General features: G+C 39.5%; 1 protein-coding gene across 5 annotated transcripts in view; it reads left to right on the top strand.

The window, feature by feature from the left end:
- The window catches only part of SUGP2 (SURP and G-patch domain containing 2), a 19,456-nt gene extending 1,797 nt beyond the window's left edge, over positions 1 to 17,659 (top strand). For 4 of the 5 annotated variants that reach the window (XM_044998757.1, XM_044998755.1, XM_044998756.1 and 1 more), the window contains exons 3-11: positions 349 to 1,947; positions 3,358 to 3,475; positions 5,405 to 5,913; positions 6,086 to 6,197; positions 8,226 to 8,743; positions 9,784 to 9,848; positions 10,541 to 10,677; positions 14,046 to 14,166; positions 14,348 to 17,659. In XM_044998757.1, coding sequence (XP_044854692.1) covers positions 349 to 1,947; positions 3,358 to 3,475; positions 5,405 to 5,913; positions 6,086 to 6,197; positions 8,226 to 8,743; positions 9,784 to 9,848; positions 10,541 to 10,677; positions 14,046 to 14,166 — 3,179 coding nt within the window. In that variant the 3' untranslated portion in view covers positions 14,348 to 17,659. The remainder of the gene's footprint in view (positions 1 to 348; positions 1,948 to 3,357; positions 3,476 to 5,404; positions 5,914 to 6,085; positions 6,198 to 8,225; positions 8,744 to 9,783; positions 9,849 to 10,540; positions 10,678 to 14,045; positions 14,167 to 14,347) is intronic. The other variant, XM_044998754.1, reaches the window with a different exon arrangement.

The following is a 17,659-nucleotide window of genomic DNA, read 5'->3' as shown; positions in this document are numbered from 1 at the left end:
GTCTAAGAATTATTTTGGGGAATGTCCTAGGCCGTGTGTTACAGAAGGTCAGATTAGATGATCACAGTAGTCTGTTCTGTCCTTGAAATTTATGAATCTATGAATAAGATATTTTAAGTAATTTTCTTGTGCAAAACCCCAGGCTATTTAAGCATTTATTGCTTTTCTATTACAAGGTAGAAAGTACAAGAAGAGAGAGAGAAATATTTCATAGAATTGGACTTGGGCTCTAGTTCAAGGGGATGTGTAGGAGTGCTGGTTGCTCAGATTTCTAAATGTGCTTGACCTCTTAATACATTAACACATTTTATGTTGTACTCATTTCTTCTTTTAAACTATTTCTTGCAGCTCATTCAAGATCGGTTTCAAGACCCAGGTATGAAGACAGTTTTCATGATGATGGAAGATATTCACATGATGGTCCCCAACACCATCCTCATGACGACTGGAGAGGAGACACTAGAGAGGACTATCCAGGGCCTTCTTATAGATCTAGTAGCCCTCTCATGAGGAAAGATGATTACTACCATGACCACTATGGCCGCCCAGCTTCTCGGGACCGGGACTATGGCCGCCCAGCTTCTCGGGACCGGGACTATGGCCGCCCAGATTCTCGGGACCGGGACTATGGCCGCCCTACCTCTCGGGACCGGGACTATGGCCGCCCTACCTCTCGGGACCGGGACTATGGCCGCCCTCACCCTCGGGAATCCTCCAGATTGCATGACACTGACTTTGGCTCTTCTGAGCTCTTGGGTGATTTTAGGTCACCAGGACTTGTGGAAGAGGAGTACGGGAACATAGAAAGTCAGGATTATGACCTGGAGTATGGACTTCAATCTGAGAGTGAGTTCAGACCGCCAGTACGCAGAGGCAACATCAGTAGAGGAAGGATTCTGCGAGGAAAAAATATTACAAGAGGCCTGATTAAAAATAAAGTATTTAAAGGAGATATCAAAACTCCTCTAAAGAAATGGAACACTAAAAAAACACTACCAATGACTAATCAGAAGTCAACTCTGCAACCTGATCAGATGCCAGAAACTACAGATCGTCCTAACCAGAGGTCTGCAATTGCCCAGCGCCTTAATCAGAAACTAATCCTACGACCTAATCAGAGGTCAACTGTGACAACCCAAAGGCCTGTCATCCGAATTCGTAAGTCTGAGCACGTTCTCAGACATCTTAATTTTGATCTTGTGGACAAGTCTGACATATTCTCAACCTTTGGAATAGAAATAATAAAATGGGCTGGATTTCACACAATAAAAAATGATGCAGAATTTCAGCAGCTGTTTGGGGCCCTCTTCGAGCTGGAGACAGAAACGTGTGCAAAAATGCTTGCTTCGTTCAAATGCTCACTAAAGCCAGAACACAGAGATTATTGTTTCTTTACCATCAAAAATTTACAACATGCTGCTTTGAAGACTCCCAAAGTAGACAATGAGTTCTTAAATATGTTGTTGGACAAGGGTGCCATGAAGACTAAGAACTGCTTCTTTGAAATAATAAAGCCTTTTGATAAGTACATGATGAGGCTCCAAGATCGTCTTCTAAAGAGTGTCACACCTCTGCTTATGGCCTGCAATGCCTATGAATTAAGCATCAAGACAAGTGGTTTCAGTAATTCTGGAGAAATGGCAGGTGCTTTTGAGACCACCATTTCTCTGTGTCGTAAGTCCTTGGCACTTTTGGGCCAAACCTTTGCATTAGCTTCTGCTTTCAGGCAAGAGAAAATACTTGAAGCTGTTGGTCTCCAGGAAATGGCTCCAGCACCAACGTCATTCCCAAATTTTGATGATTCAACATTATTTGGAAGAGAGTACATCGAGAACTTGAAAGCTTGGCTTGAGAAAAGTGGCTATCCAATTCAGATGAAGAAAATAGAACCCGAGTCCACAATACAGCTTAAAAAAACTGCTCCTGATACAAGACCTAAAATGAAGAGTAAGTAAAATGCCATAAAATATTTTCTGATACATATTTATTAGATTTTTCCCCCCCATATAATCATGGAAGTGAGAGATGAAAAGGCCTATTAGACCCATGTAGTCAATCCCTCTCCAGTGTAAGACTATTCCCTATAATACACTCATTGGTGTTTTGTCTAGTCTAGATTTAAATGTTCCAAATGGTGGGACTTCCAACACTTGCCTTGACTGACAAATAACTTGCATTTCACATTTTCATAGTAGTATTCAAATATAACTAGTCTTCACAACACCCTTTTGATGCATATAAGTAATTCTCATTTTGTATGAGAGTTAATTTGCCCAGACTGTGTAGGTGGTCAGCGACAGATCCACGATTAGATTTTACAGGATTTTACAGGGTCATGGCTCCAGCCGCAGGCTCAGTCTCTTAATCCACACTGCTTCTCATAATGACACTGTTCTAGACCTAAGAGATTGATCCTTGAAGTTTTTCCTGTTTTTTTTAAGCCTTAATTTTCCCTTTCTTTCTACTTGCATCTTTTTTGCTAATATTTTAAAAGATAGGAAAATGTAACTGTAAAAGCACAAATATTGAAAGGCAGACACAGAGGTAAATATAGTAGCTGAAGCTACTTTTGACTTTTTTTTTTATTTGACTTAAGTTTCAAGTTGGACTAGATTCCTCTAAATAAAATGAGAGCTCACGCCAATCCCTGCAGTATCCCAGTAGACGCTTCTCACCAATTTATTACATTGCTGTTTGTCATGACCCTTTGTTTAGAGCCCTGCCTGGATACAAAATTTGTATCTGCATCGGATCTGCAATATGCAAAAATGGTTCATGGCAATAAAGCGGATATCTGCATATTTGCAGGGCTCTAGTTATTCAGCCAAATATCAGTTCATGATATACTTCCTATCCAAGCGAACTTGAAATAGTTTTGAATGAGATTCTGAGATGTTTTCTATCAAATGATGTGCTAAAATTTGATTATATTGCAAACAATAGCTTTTCTGTTAAGATAAAAAGTTACCTTATTAGTTCTGAAAGATTTGTTCTTTACAATGCCAGTTGCTGTTGATTTCATCATCGTGGATGTGTTGTGACTCTTTCCTCAATACTTGCTCCGTTATTTGACTGGGAATTGAAACTAGACTTACAGTTAGTAATTGTCATGCTATAAAACTAGTATAATTGATCCTGGCATGTATCTTCTAACCCGACATTCTTTAATTATTACATGATCACTTCCCCCTTTTATTATCCTGATTACACCTAAAATGTCAGTCTACCGAGAATGGGCCTGTATAGTGTGTTAACAATAGCTGGCTTACTCCTGGAATATTGTTATAAACCTGGTTGGACATCTTTACATCCTGTTGACAAGAATAATACAATGACCATGCTTTTTTCTTGTTACAGTTCCACAGCGAGCTGATCGGAGAGTTGTAGAGACGATTGAAAAGCTAGTGAACAGTATTGTTACAGGTACTTTGTCAGCAAAAGAGAGAACCGCTCAAAAGAGCTGCCCTGAATATTGGTAGGTATTTTGGTGAAGTTAATTCCAAATATACAGTAGAACCTCAGAGTTATGAACACCTCAGGAATGGAGGTTGTTTGTAACTCTGAAATGTTCATAATTCTGAACAAAACATTGTGGTGCTTCTGGCAAAAGTTTACTACTGAACATTGACTTAGTAAAGTTTCAAAGCTGTATTATGCAGAAGAAAAATGCTGCTTCCCCCCTTTTTTTAGTTTACATTTAACACAATACTGTACTGTATTTGGTGGTTGTTTTTCTTTGTCCCTGCTGCTTCCTGATTGTGTATCTCCGGTTCCAAATGATGTACTGGTCAGTTTGTAACTCTGGTGTTTGTAACTCTGAGGGTCTACTGTAGCATAATACTTCTTGCCCTATTTATTGTCTGATCCTGCTCCACTGAAGTCAGTGGCAACTTTGCCATTGATTTCAATGGACTTAAAATCAAGTCCATAGTGGATATTTCATCTGAATAGCTGAAAACACTTTATAAATGCTAATTAAGCTTTTTAACATACTTGGAAAGTAAGTGATATCTGCCCAGGAGTCCTAATTCTTAATCACCTGCTTTGTCTAGTAGACTAGACTCCTTTTGATCTATCAGTCCACATGCAGGAGGGCAAAAACAATTTGAGTAGAAAGCCATAAGACATTTAGGTATAATGAATGTATGTGTGTATGAATTATGTATTTAGTCCTATGCTCAGTGTTTGAAAACAGAACTGAAGACACATAATTGCATAAGCATGGTATAGTCTTAATTTTTTCAAGTAAATCTCATTTTGTTCTAACAGCAATTTGGGTGTGAAATTTAAGTTGCAACTTGAATTAAACTGAGATTGAAAAGTTTTGTAATGCTCTATTAAAGCTTGTTAGTCCAGGGTAAAATGCTATTATATGAAGTTGATTTAATTTCAGTAATTTAACATGAGTATTCTTTTTGAAGATGAAGAGGGCTGAGGCCCTGATTCAGCATTGACCTCTATGTGAGCAGATCCTTGTGCCCCCACATGTGTCCCCATGACTCCAGACAGGCACAGGGATGTGCTTGCGGGGAGCTCGCTGCAGGGTTAGGGTCTAAATTACAGAAGGTTAAAAAAGACCTGAATTTAAATCCTGGTTTAGGTTTCATATGAACAAAAACGAACTTGAATCACTTCAATCCAGTCAGTTTGTCCAGATCTTTAACAATGCCGTTTTATTTTAAAGCGACACTGTCTAGTTGAAGGTTGTTTGAGAATTGGCTTCTGTAGTCACAAATTACAGCTAGAGAGAATTTTTTCTATACTTTTCCAATTTGTTCACTTTGCAGTTTGGACAGCACTTCGGCGCTGATTCTAGAAGTTACTTAAAACATGTGGTTAACTTTAAGCATGTGAATAGCCCTAATGTCAATGGGACTTCTCATGCTTAAGTACTTTCCTAAATCCAGGAAGTATAGTTTGTGTATTGTTAATTAACTGTTGCTTCTTTACAGGCACTCAGTTTCTTTTCTTGCTGAAAAGACCTTTTATAAATAGTGTGAAGTAGAAGAAAACTTTTTTTAAATCCGAGACATACTCTTTAAAGAGCATTCTTTCTTAAAATGGAATTATTTTAAATTAGTCAACTTAGAAAAAATTAATAAATCAAGTTGATAGCGCCACTTTGAATATGATCCCCACAGTATAACTGTTTCATTGCTCTAAGATAGCGCTCAAGTTGCCAGTAATCTGTGATTTTGCAGCTTGACACAACTTATCTTTGCTTACTGCTTAGGAAATGGAACTACGGCTTATCTGAGGAAAACCCATACCTGCAGGTTGTTTTTACCAGGATAGGGCATCCTATATACTATCAACTACCATGATGTTCTTGAAATTATTGAAGGTTGATTTCAGTATATGTTTTCATTACACATGCTGCATGCATTTTTCTTTTCCAATGTAGGTTCTTGTCTGAGGAGGATAGTCTAGAATACAAATATTACAGACTGAAGTTATCAGAGATGCAAAGATTGACATCATCTTCAAAGGAGGGAGGCAGAGAGGGGAAAACACCAGAAGAATCTGCAACAGAATCAATGAGGGCAATGTTATATGCGAGGAAAGTAGCAAGTATCAAGAAAAGGCTCTTTAAAAGAAAAAGACTTGGAATTTTTACACAACATGGAGTTAGAGGCAGGAAAGTGAGAAAATCAACTATAGGGACACAAACTGTGCTTTCAGCTGGTACGATGCTGAAACGTCAAGACAAGCTCACCCAAGGTTCGGTTCAGTCAAAATCTTCCATATCAGAAATCAGCATGTCGGAGAAGAACTCTTCATTGGACACAGCTGGATCCTCACAGCATGCCACCAGTCCGGAAGTCTCTCTGTCACTCGAAGAAGTGGCAGACACTGAGGATTTATTGGCATCCACTGGACATTCCCAGTCACTGTTGTCTCAATTTCCTGATGGTAGGTGAAGATCTTAAATGCTCTAGCAGTATGAGCAAGGCATTAATTCAGATGTCAGTAAAATACTCTACTTGGTATCATTATTTACCATGTCATAGTGTCTTGAGATTTCAGTTACTTTAGATCTCATTGTTCTAAGCACTGTACAAACGTACTGTTTTCTTACTTGCAGTGGATGCTAAAACAATGGAAACTGCTGAGAAGCTGGCCAAGTTTGTTGCTCAGGTTGGACCAGAAATTGAGCAGTTCAGCATAGATAATAGTGCAGATAACCCAGATCTTTGGTGAGTAACCTATATATCCATTTGTGTAAATAGTCTAGTAAGAGAAATTACAACACCAAGCTTTTAATGTAGAATTACTGTTTGACATATAGATCTGTCTTTTGGCTATTGGTAGCATTAAATTACATAGATTTTTGTTTAATATCACTCTCTTTTGGTCCTTAAAGAAGATATAAATTGTAACATTTAAATATTTTTAGGAATGTAGGATTTGGATTTGTTTTACCAAGTCAGATTATTTGTCCATCTTGTTTAACTCAGCGGTTCTCAAACTGGGGTCCGTGAGTCATGTCCAGGGCCATCAGCCCTGCTGATCAACTCGTCCTCCTCCCTCCTAGCGCCTCCTGCACACTGCTGAACAGCTGTTCCATGGTATGCAGGAGGCACTGGGGGGAGGGGGAGATGTGTGCACAGGGCGCGCTCGGGGGTGGGAGTGGAAAGAGGTGGGAAAGAGGAGAGGTGGGGTGGATTGGGGGCTGGGGCTAAGCGGGAGTTGAGCAGCCCCAGGGAAAATTAGAAGCTGTCTTAGAGGTCCGTGAAACATTTTAAATCAAAATAGGAGTCCTTGGGTTGCTAAAGTTTGAGAACTGCTGGTTTAACCACTAATTGACCACTAATGGAGATGATATCTGAAGCTTGAGAGGAGGCCAAAATCTCTCCAGAATGCACAGTTGTGATAGATGGGAGATGTAATTTTTTTACATCCACAGCCAGTCATCTTGCACCCCAACGCAATTCTTTGAGGGTGTCGTCAAACATGGACAAGTGTGATCTAGTGGATACAGTGTGCTTGAACTTTCAGAAAGCCTCTGACAAGGACCCTCATCAAAGGCTCTTAAGCAAAGTAGTCAGTTAACGGATAAGAGGGAAGTTCCTCTCATGGATCAGTAACTGGCTAAAGGGTAGGAATAAATGGTCAGCTTTCCCAGTGGAGAAAGGTAAATAGTGTGGTTCCCAAAAGATCTGTTCAACTTATTCATAAATGTTCTGGGAAAAGGGGTAAATGGTGAGGTGGCATTGTTTGCAGATGATACAAAATTAATCAAGATAGTGAAGTCCAAAGCTCAGAGGGGTAGCCATGTTAGTCTGGATCTGTAAAAAGCAACAGAGAGTCCTATGGCACCTTATAGACTAACAAATGTATTGGAGCATAAGCTTTCGTGGGTGAATACCCACTTCCTCAGACGCATGTAATGGAAATTTCCAGAGGCAGGTATAAATATGCAGGCAAGAATCAGGCTCGAGATAACAAGGTTAGTTCAATCAGGGAGGATGAGGCCCTCTTCTAGCCATTGAGGTGTGAACACCAAGGGAGGAGAAACTGCTTTTGTAGTTGGCTAGCCATTCACAGTCTTTGTTTAATCCTGAGCTGATGGTTGTCAAATTTGCAAATGAACTGAAGCTCAGCAGTTTCTCTTTGAAGTCTGGTCCTGACATTGTAGGATGGCTACCTTTAAATCTGCTATTGTGTGTCCAGGGAGGTTGAAGTGAACCTATTAGCCAAGATGGTCAGAGATGCAGTTCCATGCTTTGGGTCCCTAAACCTCAGGCTGCCAGAAGCTGGGACTAAACAATGGGATGGGTTGCTTGATAAATTGCCCTGTTCTGTTTTGTTTCCTCTGAAGCATCTGGCACAGGAAGACAGGATACTGGGCTAGATGGACCATTGGTCTGACCAACTATGGCCATTCTTACGTTCTGAACTCTTTTTAGGACTTTAAACACAATAGGTCAAATCTTCTGACGGCTCTACTGCTTTCTGTGGGGCTGGGCCAGTTTGTGCCAAATCTTTTGTTGGTGTAATGCCATTTGTGTTTGTCGAATTGGACCAAGAGATTTTTTTTACATGTGGTTGGGAGTTCCTATAGTATTTCATAATAGTACAAAAGTACCAGTGTAATAACTACATCTAATCTTTTTTACTAAATCCATTTTTAATATCTAACTTTATGGTAACTCATAGGAATTTTCTTTTAGTTGTTGAATTTAAATGTTTTTCAATGCAATTTGTTTCTGCAATGCTTCCAGGTTTCTGCAAGACCAAAACAGTTCTGCTTTCAAATTTTATCGAATGAAAGTCTATGAATTGTGCCCATCCATCAACTTTAGTGCTGTTTCAGAAATAGCTGCACTTGGGGAAAGTGATAAACCTGACGAAAGAAATTTGGATAATTTAGAAGAGGAGGAGGAAGAAGAGGAGGAGGACGACAATGAGGAGGAAGAAGAAGAAGCTGAACTTGAGAATGTCTCCCAGACCTTGGAAGAAGTGGAAATGGAGCATGCAGAGGAGGGGGAAGAAGAGGTCTCAGCAGGTGGTGCTGAGGAGATCGCATCCAAAGAGATGCTGTCCAGAACAGGAGAAGAAACTTCAACAGGTGAAATGCAGCCAAGCTCAGCTTCTGATAGTACTACACCAAATCTGTCAACACAGGTGCCAGCTTCTGCTCCTGGTACCCCTTTCCCTCGCAAAAGAATCAGCAGCAAATCTCTGAAAGTTGGCATGATTCCTGCATCTAAGAGGGTCTGCCTCATAGAAGAACCAAAAGGTAAGTATCATTTCAAGGATGTTTTTTGGCCCTCGGCAAGAGTACCTGAATTCTATATATTTGTGGTACTTGGTTTAATAAAGTGAATTAAAAAAAATGCACTTCAGTTGTCTGTCTACTAGTAGCCATTGGCACATCCCGGTGAACAGGTGGACAGTCATTGCATTCTGGTGCAATAGTAAAACTTGCTTCTAACTTGTGTGTGTTGTAAGGTTGACTCAACAATGCTTGTATTCAGTGAGCATATATAGCGATTGCATACCCACACTCCTCTCTGCTGTTGATTAAACAAAGTGATAAAAAGGTGGGTTGGTGAGGGATTTCCATCACTTGTTTCTAGTTTTGAGCAATGTGTCAAATCTGGCAATGAATGTATTTAAAAAGTCAGACTAATACTTTCATGTTGTAAAATGTTCATAACAGTTAATCAGGAAGTATTTTGGTTTGATATTTGTATCTCAAAAGTTAAGTGGAATTTGTCAAGTAATTTGACAGTATGGCCATGTTATCTCTTTTGTGTTCTAAAAGAACAAATTCTAACAGTTGAGTGATACTTATGTTGAAAACTGACTACTGCACATGTTCACTAACTACTTACCTTCATGTGTCTTTACCACACACAAATAAAAATGGTCTATGAATAGATGACTCCATATGTGCTGTGGGAACAAGACACAATGAACTGATTTATGTGCCAGTCTTGACTTGGCTTGCCACCAAAACATTTTCAAAGTCAGTGGAGCTGAAACAGATGTGAAGTCTTTGCAGAATTTGATCCTTGGACTATATTACTTTTTGGGGAGATTGTCAAAGGTACAAAGAGCAGTTAGGTGCCTGATTCCCATTGGAGTTAATTGCCTAGCTCCCACATGTGCCTTTGAAAATCTTTGTTTTTTGTGCACTCTAACCTTAATGTCCTTGGTAGTAGTAATAGATTAAGGCATTAAATGGGAGTCATGCATATGAATATGTATTTTGCTAGTTCCATATTCAAATTGGTCATCTTTGTGATTGACTTTTGTCTTTGCTTTAATTCCCAGTTCATGAACCTGTCAGAATTGCTTATGACAGACCCCGTGGCCGCCCAGTTACAAAGAAGAAGAAGGTGAGGAAACTCTGTGTTTAATTTCACTCTATCTTGTGAAAACAGTTCTTTTGCAGTTCCGAAAATGTCTGCCATTGATTTCATGGCAATCCGAACCTTAGGCCTGGCTCCTGCAAGGAACAGTGCACTGTTTGAGAGTAGCCAACTTCCCTCCACTCCCAGGCCAGACAGTGGAAGGTGACAAAGCGCAACACCCCCACAGGTTAGGGCCCTTCTTGAATAATTCAATCATTTGTTAATCTGGTAGCTTTCTCTTACCTCTTAGAATAATTTTGTAAGGCTGATATAAGTGTGGTCAAATGGAGTTTTTGTAATAGTGAGTGGGTTAATGTTTCAAATTTCTCATCCTGCTTTTGTTATCAGAAAACACAACTATTAAAAAGAAAATAGTGTGCTCTAACACTTTCCTATTTTTGATAGTGTGATTAAACAAATCAATGTCACAAAATAAAGGTAGTTTGTCAGGTACATTAGTTTAGTACTCTGTAAATTGGCTACACAAACAATTACTCTTCAGAAGACATTTTCCATCCAGATGAAAAAACCTGTCACTTAAGCATATACTTTTAACTCTGTTTCTGTACATTCAGGAACTTGGAAACACTCAATTTGCAGAAGGTTTCTGGTGAAGAGATCAAACTGGTGGCTGCTTTCTGTACCAAAAACTCTCCCCCTGCTTTCTCTCTCTGCAGAAACCAAAAGACTTAGACTTTTTACACAAGAAATTAACAGTTAAGAATGTGGGTTTCCAGATGCTTCAGAAGATGGGCTGGCAAGAAGGACGTGGTCTTGGTTCACAAGGAAAAGGAATCAAAGAGCCTGTGAAAGTGTATGTAATGGGAACAAACTGCAGAAATATTAGACATATTTGGAAAATGCTTCTAGTAGCAATTGTGGGTCCCTGTCCTGTCCTGAGGGGATTGGTCCTATGTCTTATTCCCACTCTTGGTCTGCTCCTTGGGCTGGTCAGAGTTGAGACTGGAGGCCTTGTGTCTCTACTAATGAGATTGGGTGGAAGTTGGTGTTCTAAGGGGAGGCTGTTTCCTGCCATCTGAATGGACATTGCTGAAGGCTGGGAGGAAATGCTTCCTGAGGCTCTTGATTTACACCACCTAAACTCTGGAGAGCACCCTGCTGTGTGTGGAAGCCTTGTAATAACATTGGGGTGCTCCGTTAGAAGGAAAACGCATAGATTTTACCTTGCAAGCTCTTTGCATGCAGAATTCCAATTGGTGCCTGGATATTGCCGTGATGTGTGCATTGTAATATATAAATAGACTTCATAGGAGTTCCACACACAGTACTTATGTGTTAAGGTAATACACCATCTCCACTGTAAACCTAAGATTCTTTCCACTGCATCCTGCAAAGAGGTAAGTGCATCTCCTAGAAGGTAAGCATGCTTTTCTCTTGAAATGCATACATTATTATTTTTTCAATCTTTTCTAAGTTTTAAGAATGTCTTCTCCAGTGTCCTCTTCCAGCCAAGATAGTAGGTTATAGTTCTTCCAAGCTGCAAATTGAAACACAGAGCACAAAAAAAATTGTGATTTCACTCCACCAACTACATGGGGAAAACTCCAGCTGACTGAAGTACTTTGTTGGTTTACTGTTTATTTTCTTAGGAAAAATTTTCCCATCTCTCTCTTCAACAGAATTAGTTAATTTATTTGGGTGTCTTTTAACCAAGTGTGTGTTTCTTTGTACTTCTGGGACACCCTGTGGTTAGGTGGCCTATCACCTTAGTCTCCCATCTCCTTCCTTCAGATGGGAATGCCCTATGGGAAAGCACCTCATCTGGTCTATAGCTTTCTACTCTCTGCCAAGCTACTGGATCCTTAGCTTCCAGAACTCCTCATCCCAACACACTTGGAGAAGCCAAGAACACACGCAGTTCCTTGATTTCCCCAGCACGCAATTAATAGTTGAGTGTTAAAGCCTGTTTGGTCAATCCAGGTGTGAACCTACCAGGTTCTGAAGAAGGTTTAGATCCTTTCTAAAGGGAAGCGTTTTATGTATGAAAATATGCTGTTGATTTTTGTTTTTTTCCAACTAAAGTTAGCTGCTCTATCACTCATGGAAAGGCACTTGCCCAGAGCAGACAAGTGAGAACTGTTTGTGCATGTACTCCTTGTACACAGCTCTCAGGAAAATTGTGCTGCCATTTTTGGTCTAATGTACAGAGGGAGTTGCAGCTATGTTTCTAGGTAACTCCAAAGCACTAGAGTCTTTAATGGTCTCCAGTGCTCTTTCCTTTCTCTCTGGAGGCAAGTCTCAGGCCCAAATCTGAGATTATCTCAATGTGAGTGAGGCTGTCCTGGGCAATTTACCTTTTTGTGTATCACTGTAGTGACCTTAATTGCTGTCCAGTGCAGCTTTTCATTTATTCAAGGTGATCCATGGTCCTCCATTTGGAAATGCTGTATGCTTTAGAAACCATCAGCCCTTCTGTGGACAAGTACTAGCTGAGATGTGGTTAGAAGGCCCACAAATTGGGTAATTCTATCTCACCAAAGAGAAATGTACAGAAGTAATATGTGTGAAGGTTTAGAGGCAGTCCAATGTAATGTTAGCATAGCCTTTTATTGCTGTGTAACAGCAACAAGAGCATTTGCCTCCAGGATTGTTGCACACAGACATGTCAATCTTCTTGTATGTGGAGATGGAACAGAAGCTTGAGGCTTGCCTATGACAGGGAAAAGATAATGGCTAGTCTTGGAAACATTGAGAATAACATCCCTTTTCTCCTCTTGGGTTTCTTTTCCTTCTTCCATAGCGGAGATAAGAGATGGGGAACATGATGCCTCCTGCTGGAGCCAGTAGTTACAGAAAGTTCAGTTATGGGAAGCCCCTGCTGGTCTTGCGTTCCTCTTTCTGTTTCAGAGAAGTGATTTGTGTCAGCTGTGGATCTGGCCAGTTCTGAGATTGAACTGAGGGATGGTAAATGTGAAGGCAGAAGAGCTTTAGATGATCACTCTTATAACCATTCTAATCTCTAACTTCTCAGATTAGTCACTTGTACTCTTGCCCTGAAAGTTATCCCAGAAGGGGGACTCTACAATACTTACCATATCAACAATAAAGTCTTCCTGGTTCACAAATCCATTATTGGCGCTGTACAAGACAGAAAATGAAGACAGTCCTTGCCCTGAAGTGCTGACAACCTAAAGATGAAACAGAAGGAATGCATTGGGAGGTCGAGAGGAATGATTAAGCTATGACATGTTACAGGCACATTTATTTGTTCCCTATTGTGGGCATCACAGAAATATCTTTGGGAAGATTGTTAATGCAGTGAGAGTGGTGACTTGGTGAACTAGGATGGGAATGGCATGTTTCTGTGGGGCATATGGAAAAAGGCACATTTTGGACATTGGCCTATCTCTGCTAGGAAGCCACAGAATTGTTGAATTGTTTTTATGCTCTTCCTACAGAGAGTTTTTTAACTTGATCTTGCTGCTCCCAAGGCAGATTCTAATACTGCAGGGATTGCAAGGAAAAAACATCTTCCTGGGACTTGGTTGCAGGCACAAAAGTCCCTGCGGACTGCAAAGGCTCAATCTACTATTAAGAGTGCACAAATATTCCAGGGCTGTATGACCATCTACTTGGCTTATGTGGCCATGGCTATATAGTTACAGAAATTAGATAATGAGGATGGTTTCTTTCTTGATGCCACTTACGCCATCTGAGTTTCCACTTGTGGTACAGCAAACCCAATATTACAGCTCACCCGACCCTGTGGTTGTGTTCAGGGCTGATAACTTGCCCTCTGATTATTTTTTTCTCCAACATGAAGGCAGAGTGCTTAGTTTCCAAGAGATCTGGTGGTTTCTGTGCCATTTTGGATTTTAGAAACAATGCTACTTTGGGGTGCCATCATTTTGAATAGGGACCATGTGTGCCATGAATCAGGTGATCAATCCAGAGGAGTTTATTTGAAATTGATCTAGATAACTACCTATATTTCCATTTATTCAGCAATATCACACAGCCTTGGCTTTTTTTCTGTTTCTGTCTGCGGGGAGGAAAAGCTATACACAGTTGGCCTGGCATATTAAGGGACACAGAGAAACTGAATTAGATCCTTACTCTGTAACTCTCTCTTTGAAACTATTGTTATTTTACATCTTTTCTGCACTTTGTCAAATAATGTATTTGAATCAAATTGTGCTAACTATCCATTTTACTCCCTAGGGGTACTACCTCTGCAGGGGAGGGCTTGGGTGCTGCAGGGGAAGAAAATAAAGAAGATACATTTGATGTTTTCCGTCAAAGAATGATACAAATGTACAGGCAGAAAAGAGCAAGTAAATAGGTATGTGCAATGGACAAATCTGGTTTATGAATTCCTGCAAATATTAAACTACTGCAGTTAAAAAGTCTTCCTTTGAACAGAAGTGTTAGTGTGTTTCCACAAATGCACCTGGGTTTTTATTATTTCATGAAAATCCAGAACTACTTTGGACTGCTGAATTACCCAACATCTTACTTTCTAGGTTTGACGCAAGAGACTCGTTTGCTAGAAAACGTGGACATGCAAAAGCAGCTGTGTGAAAGGTTTTCGGCATGCTGCCAGTATGAAGAACACTTTGTGCTGTGGCAGTGAACTTGAATACTAATGTACCAAAAACATTTTCCAAGATTAAAGTTAGCCTTGTACTTAGATGTGCAAGCTGACAACTTGGATGTCATCTTCTGAGGAAGAAACAACTGATTTGCTCTCAGACGTGCCTGTTTACCTTTCGCTTTGGCCAAGAATGCCTACTATGTGACAAGATGGTTTGCTCCAAACAGTGTAAGCAACACACAAAATATGAGCTGGAAAACCAGTCTGCCCCTTTCTCAGGCTGAGAAGATTTTCAAATTCAGATCTCTTTGAGAGATGGTTTTCCTCAGTACCAGATGTTGCTTTATTTTACTAAGCTTTTTTTGAATGGATGCATCTTTTGAACTGCTGCTATGATCTGGACAAAGCAGTTCTTGATTTTTTTTCCATTCATAGAACAATTTAAGAACAAAACCTTTTAAAATAAGCATACAGGCATGTATGAATCCATGCCTACCTATGTAGGACTAACATAATTAATCCATATAAGAACTTCCAACTATTCTGCCTAACAAAAATTTCAGCTGCTCAGAATTTCACTGTAACAAGCAAGCAGTACCAATTTCAAGTGTACTTGTTTTTACGTGACTTTGCAGGTCTTGCTCAATAAAATCTTGTATAGTTTCTTTCCCTCAAAGAAATAAATCTGCAAACAAGGTGTAACTTGGATTCTGCAGAGGATTGGAACTATGTTTTAAAATAGTATTGGAAGTCAAATACAGAAGATCATCTGGAAGCCGAACATCTGTTTTGTAAGTCAGAGCATCACTTTAGGGAGTCAGCTTATTTCTAAGCCTATTGAATATTGCTCTTCAGAAGTTCTTTGACTGCAGGACTCCAGGAAAATGAAACAAAACCTGAAGTTGTTAAAGAACTTTGTATTCCATTGTTCTCTCTTTATTTAAATCAAAGATGAGACTCCAGTAGTATACTCTGTGCTTCAGTAACAAACAAAAAAAGTATTCTTGGTGAAGCCGTTCCGAAGAAATGATGGAAGACTTAGCAGTAGTATTGAAGACAAATGTTCAAGGTCTAGTTGATCATTTATCTTTCACCAGGTTTGCATGTCAGTAAAGAATCCATGACTGGATTGCTCGAAGTGACTATTTAATAATATCAGTTGCACTTTTTAGCCTGCTCCTTTTTCTCCATCATTACACTTCTAAAAATAGTTGAGCCTTCACTTTTTTTTTAATGTGACAATGGCAGATTACTTCCTCTTGAAAGAGAATTTGTCTTGATCTGATGTATGTTTGGCTTACTAGGTGTGCAGGTTTGTTAATGATTTCATCTGGCACCATGCTGCTTGTAATGCAAACAGCTTATGGTACAGTCAATACAAGTACCGTACAGTAAAGCAGCAGTGTCTGGCATTCCTAAATGATGAATATGCAAGAAAACTTGATCTCTAGTTATCAACTCACCTGTGCCTATCGGGCAAAGAACAGTCATCTCGTTCTAAAAATAAATAAACCTGCCAATTGAAAGGGAGTATCTTAATTTTCATTCTTTAGCACCAAAACCTTTCCATTCCTGTAAAATCAATTTACTTAGTTTATGAAAGCAAGATTTCTTTGCTTTGTGTGTGTGTGTGTGAAAGCAATAAGCTACAATACCATGCCACAGTGTAATTTTCTGGTCACTCAATTTTAATAGCTTGAAAGCACATGACCGCTAAAAACAGCAAATAGCAGATAGAGAAATGATTGTCATGTTGGTACTGTTAAATTTTTCCATGAACGTCATGCTTCTCCACCTTTACATTACAAGAAGTTAGAGCATCCAGGACCTTAAATACAACTGTATGTTCTCAAAGCTTGCCTGATTCATCATACTTTATTCAAGATATTTGGTGATACTACAAAGATTTATCCCATAGGCTTTGCTTGGAAATGTTTAGAAGCATAAACTGCATAATCATGTTGGAGAAAGGCTGCCTTTAAGTTCAGCTGGTACAATATTTGGCAGTATTACACTTACTTGATAGGTTCCTATTTGGAGATGTTTTCCACTGCACTTTTTCCCTTTCCCATGATTAATTAGACGTGTTGAATGCAAAAACGGAGGGTTTTTTGTTTCTGTTTTTAAAAGAGGAGTTCCACCATTCATGGTCTGTGTAGAATGATGCTCTGGAACCAATAGTGTCGGCCCCAGAGTTATTTCTCATACCCACTAATATGGGTTTAACTTTCCTTTGTTTCATTGATGAAGCTGCCATTGTTGCTGTTTTACAGTTATTTTATTTTTTTTCCCCCACATGCTTCCAGTTCACCTCTTCTTTCACATTTACATTTTGGAAGAAAATCTCTTGAGTACATGCTGTGCTATTTGCAGAAAAAGACACAAATCAGCGTGTGGCTTCACACTATGTTGGGATGCATTTTCTCAGCCCCCTCGACCCTGATCACCATTCTGGGCTGTTCTGGTTTAAACAGATTGGGCACAGTACCATTTGGGGTACATTTGCTGAACACCTACTTATCCAGTCTGGAAAAATTCAGTATCCAGATTGGAAAATGGTACATTCCCTGCTGATTTCAACTCAATTTAGAGCAATTTCCTTGAGTATTATGCACTCTTGAAAATGAATGTGAACAGTAGTTCCTAAGGGAATCTTAATCTGCTGCCCTGGATAACTGTAGTATGGTCAATCTTTCTTGTGCCAAGCGTTAATTTTGGACAAGATATCAGCAGAGCAGCACTGGTGCTAAGATTCCAGTGTTGCTCTCAAGTGGGTTTCTGTGTACCACTTTTATCTTGTTTTACCAAGAGATGACCTTACTCTCCTTTGGCAAAAGGAATTCCCCTCCCCCCTTTATTTGAACCTGCTTTTGCAGGCAGCTCTGATTTGAAAATTTAAATACAGGTACATATGTGAAACATTGTGCAGATACATTGCCTTGTTTACTAGTTTCTTTTCTGTTATTTTAGTTTCCAGGCTCTCTTCCATGAAGACTACAAGCATCAGTGAACATTTTAACTAACTTCAGTGGTGTGTCTGCTGTCTTTTGGTTGTTTTTACTGTTGATGATCTTGTAGAGCAATTTGCTAGTTTTTGTTCTGTGCAAATTGGCAGTAGTGCTAAGCTAGTAATAAATAGATGCTTATATTATTGGATAACTAAAGTTTCTTTTTAGTACAAGTAAAGATGTTAGCATTGTTAATCTTTTAAAATCTGCAATAAATGTAGAGGCAAACAGTT

The sequence above is a fragment of the Mauremys mutica genome, chromosome 24 (genome assembly GCF_020497125.1).
Source record: "Mauremys mutica isolate MM-2020 ecotype Southern chromosome 24, ASM2049712v1, whole genome shotgun sequence".
Taxonomy (NCBI): Eukaryota; Metazoa; Chordata; order Testudines; family Geoemydidae; genus Mauremys; species Mauremys mutica.
The sequence above is the reverse complement of the archived record's forward strand: the minus strand, read 5'-3'. Positions and strand labels throughout refer to the sequence as shown.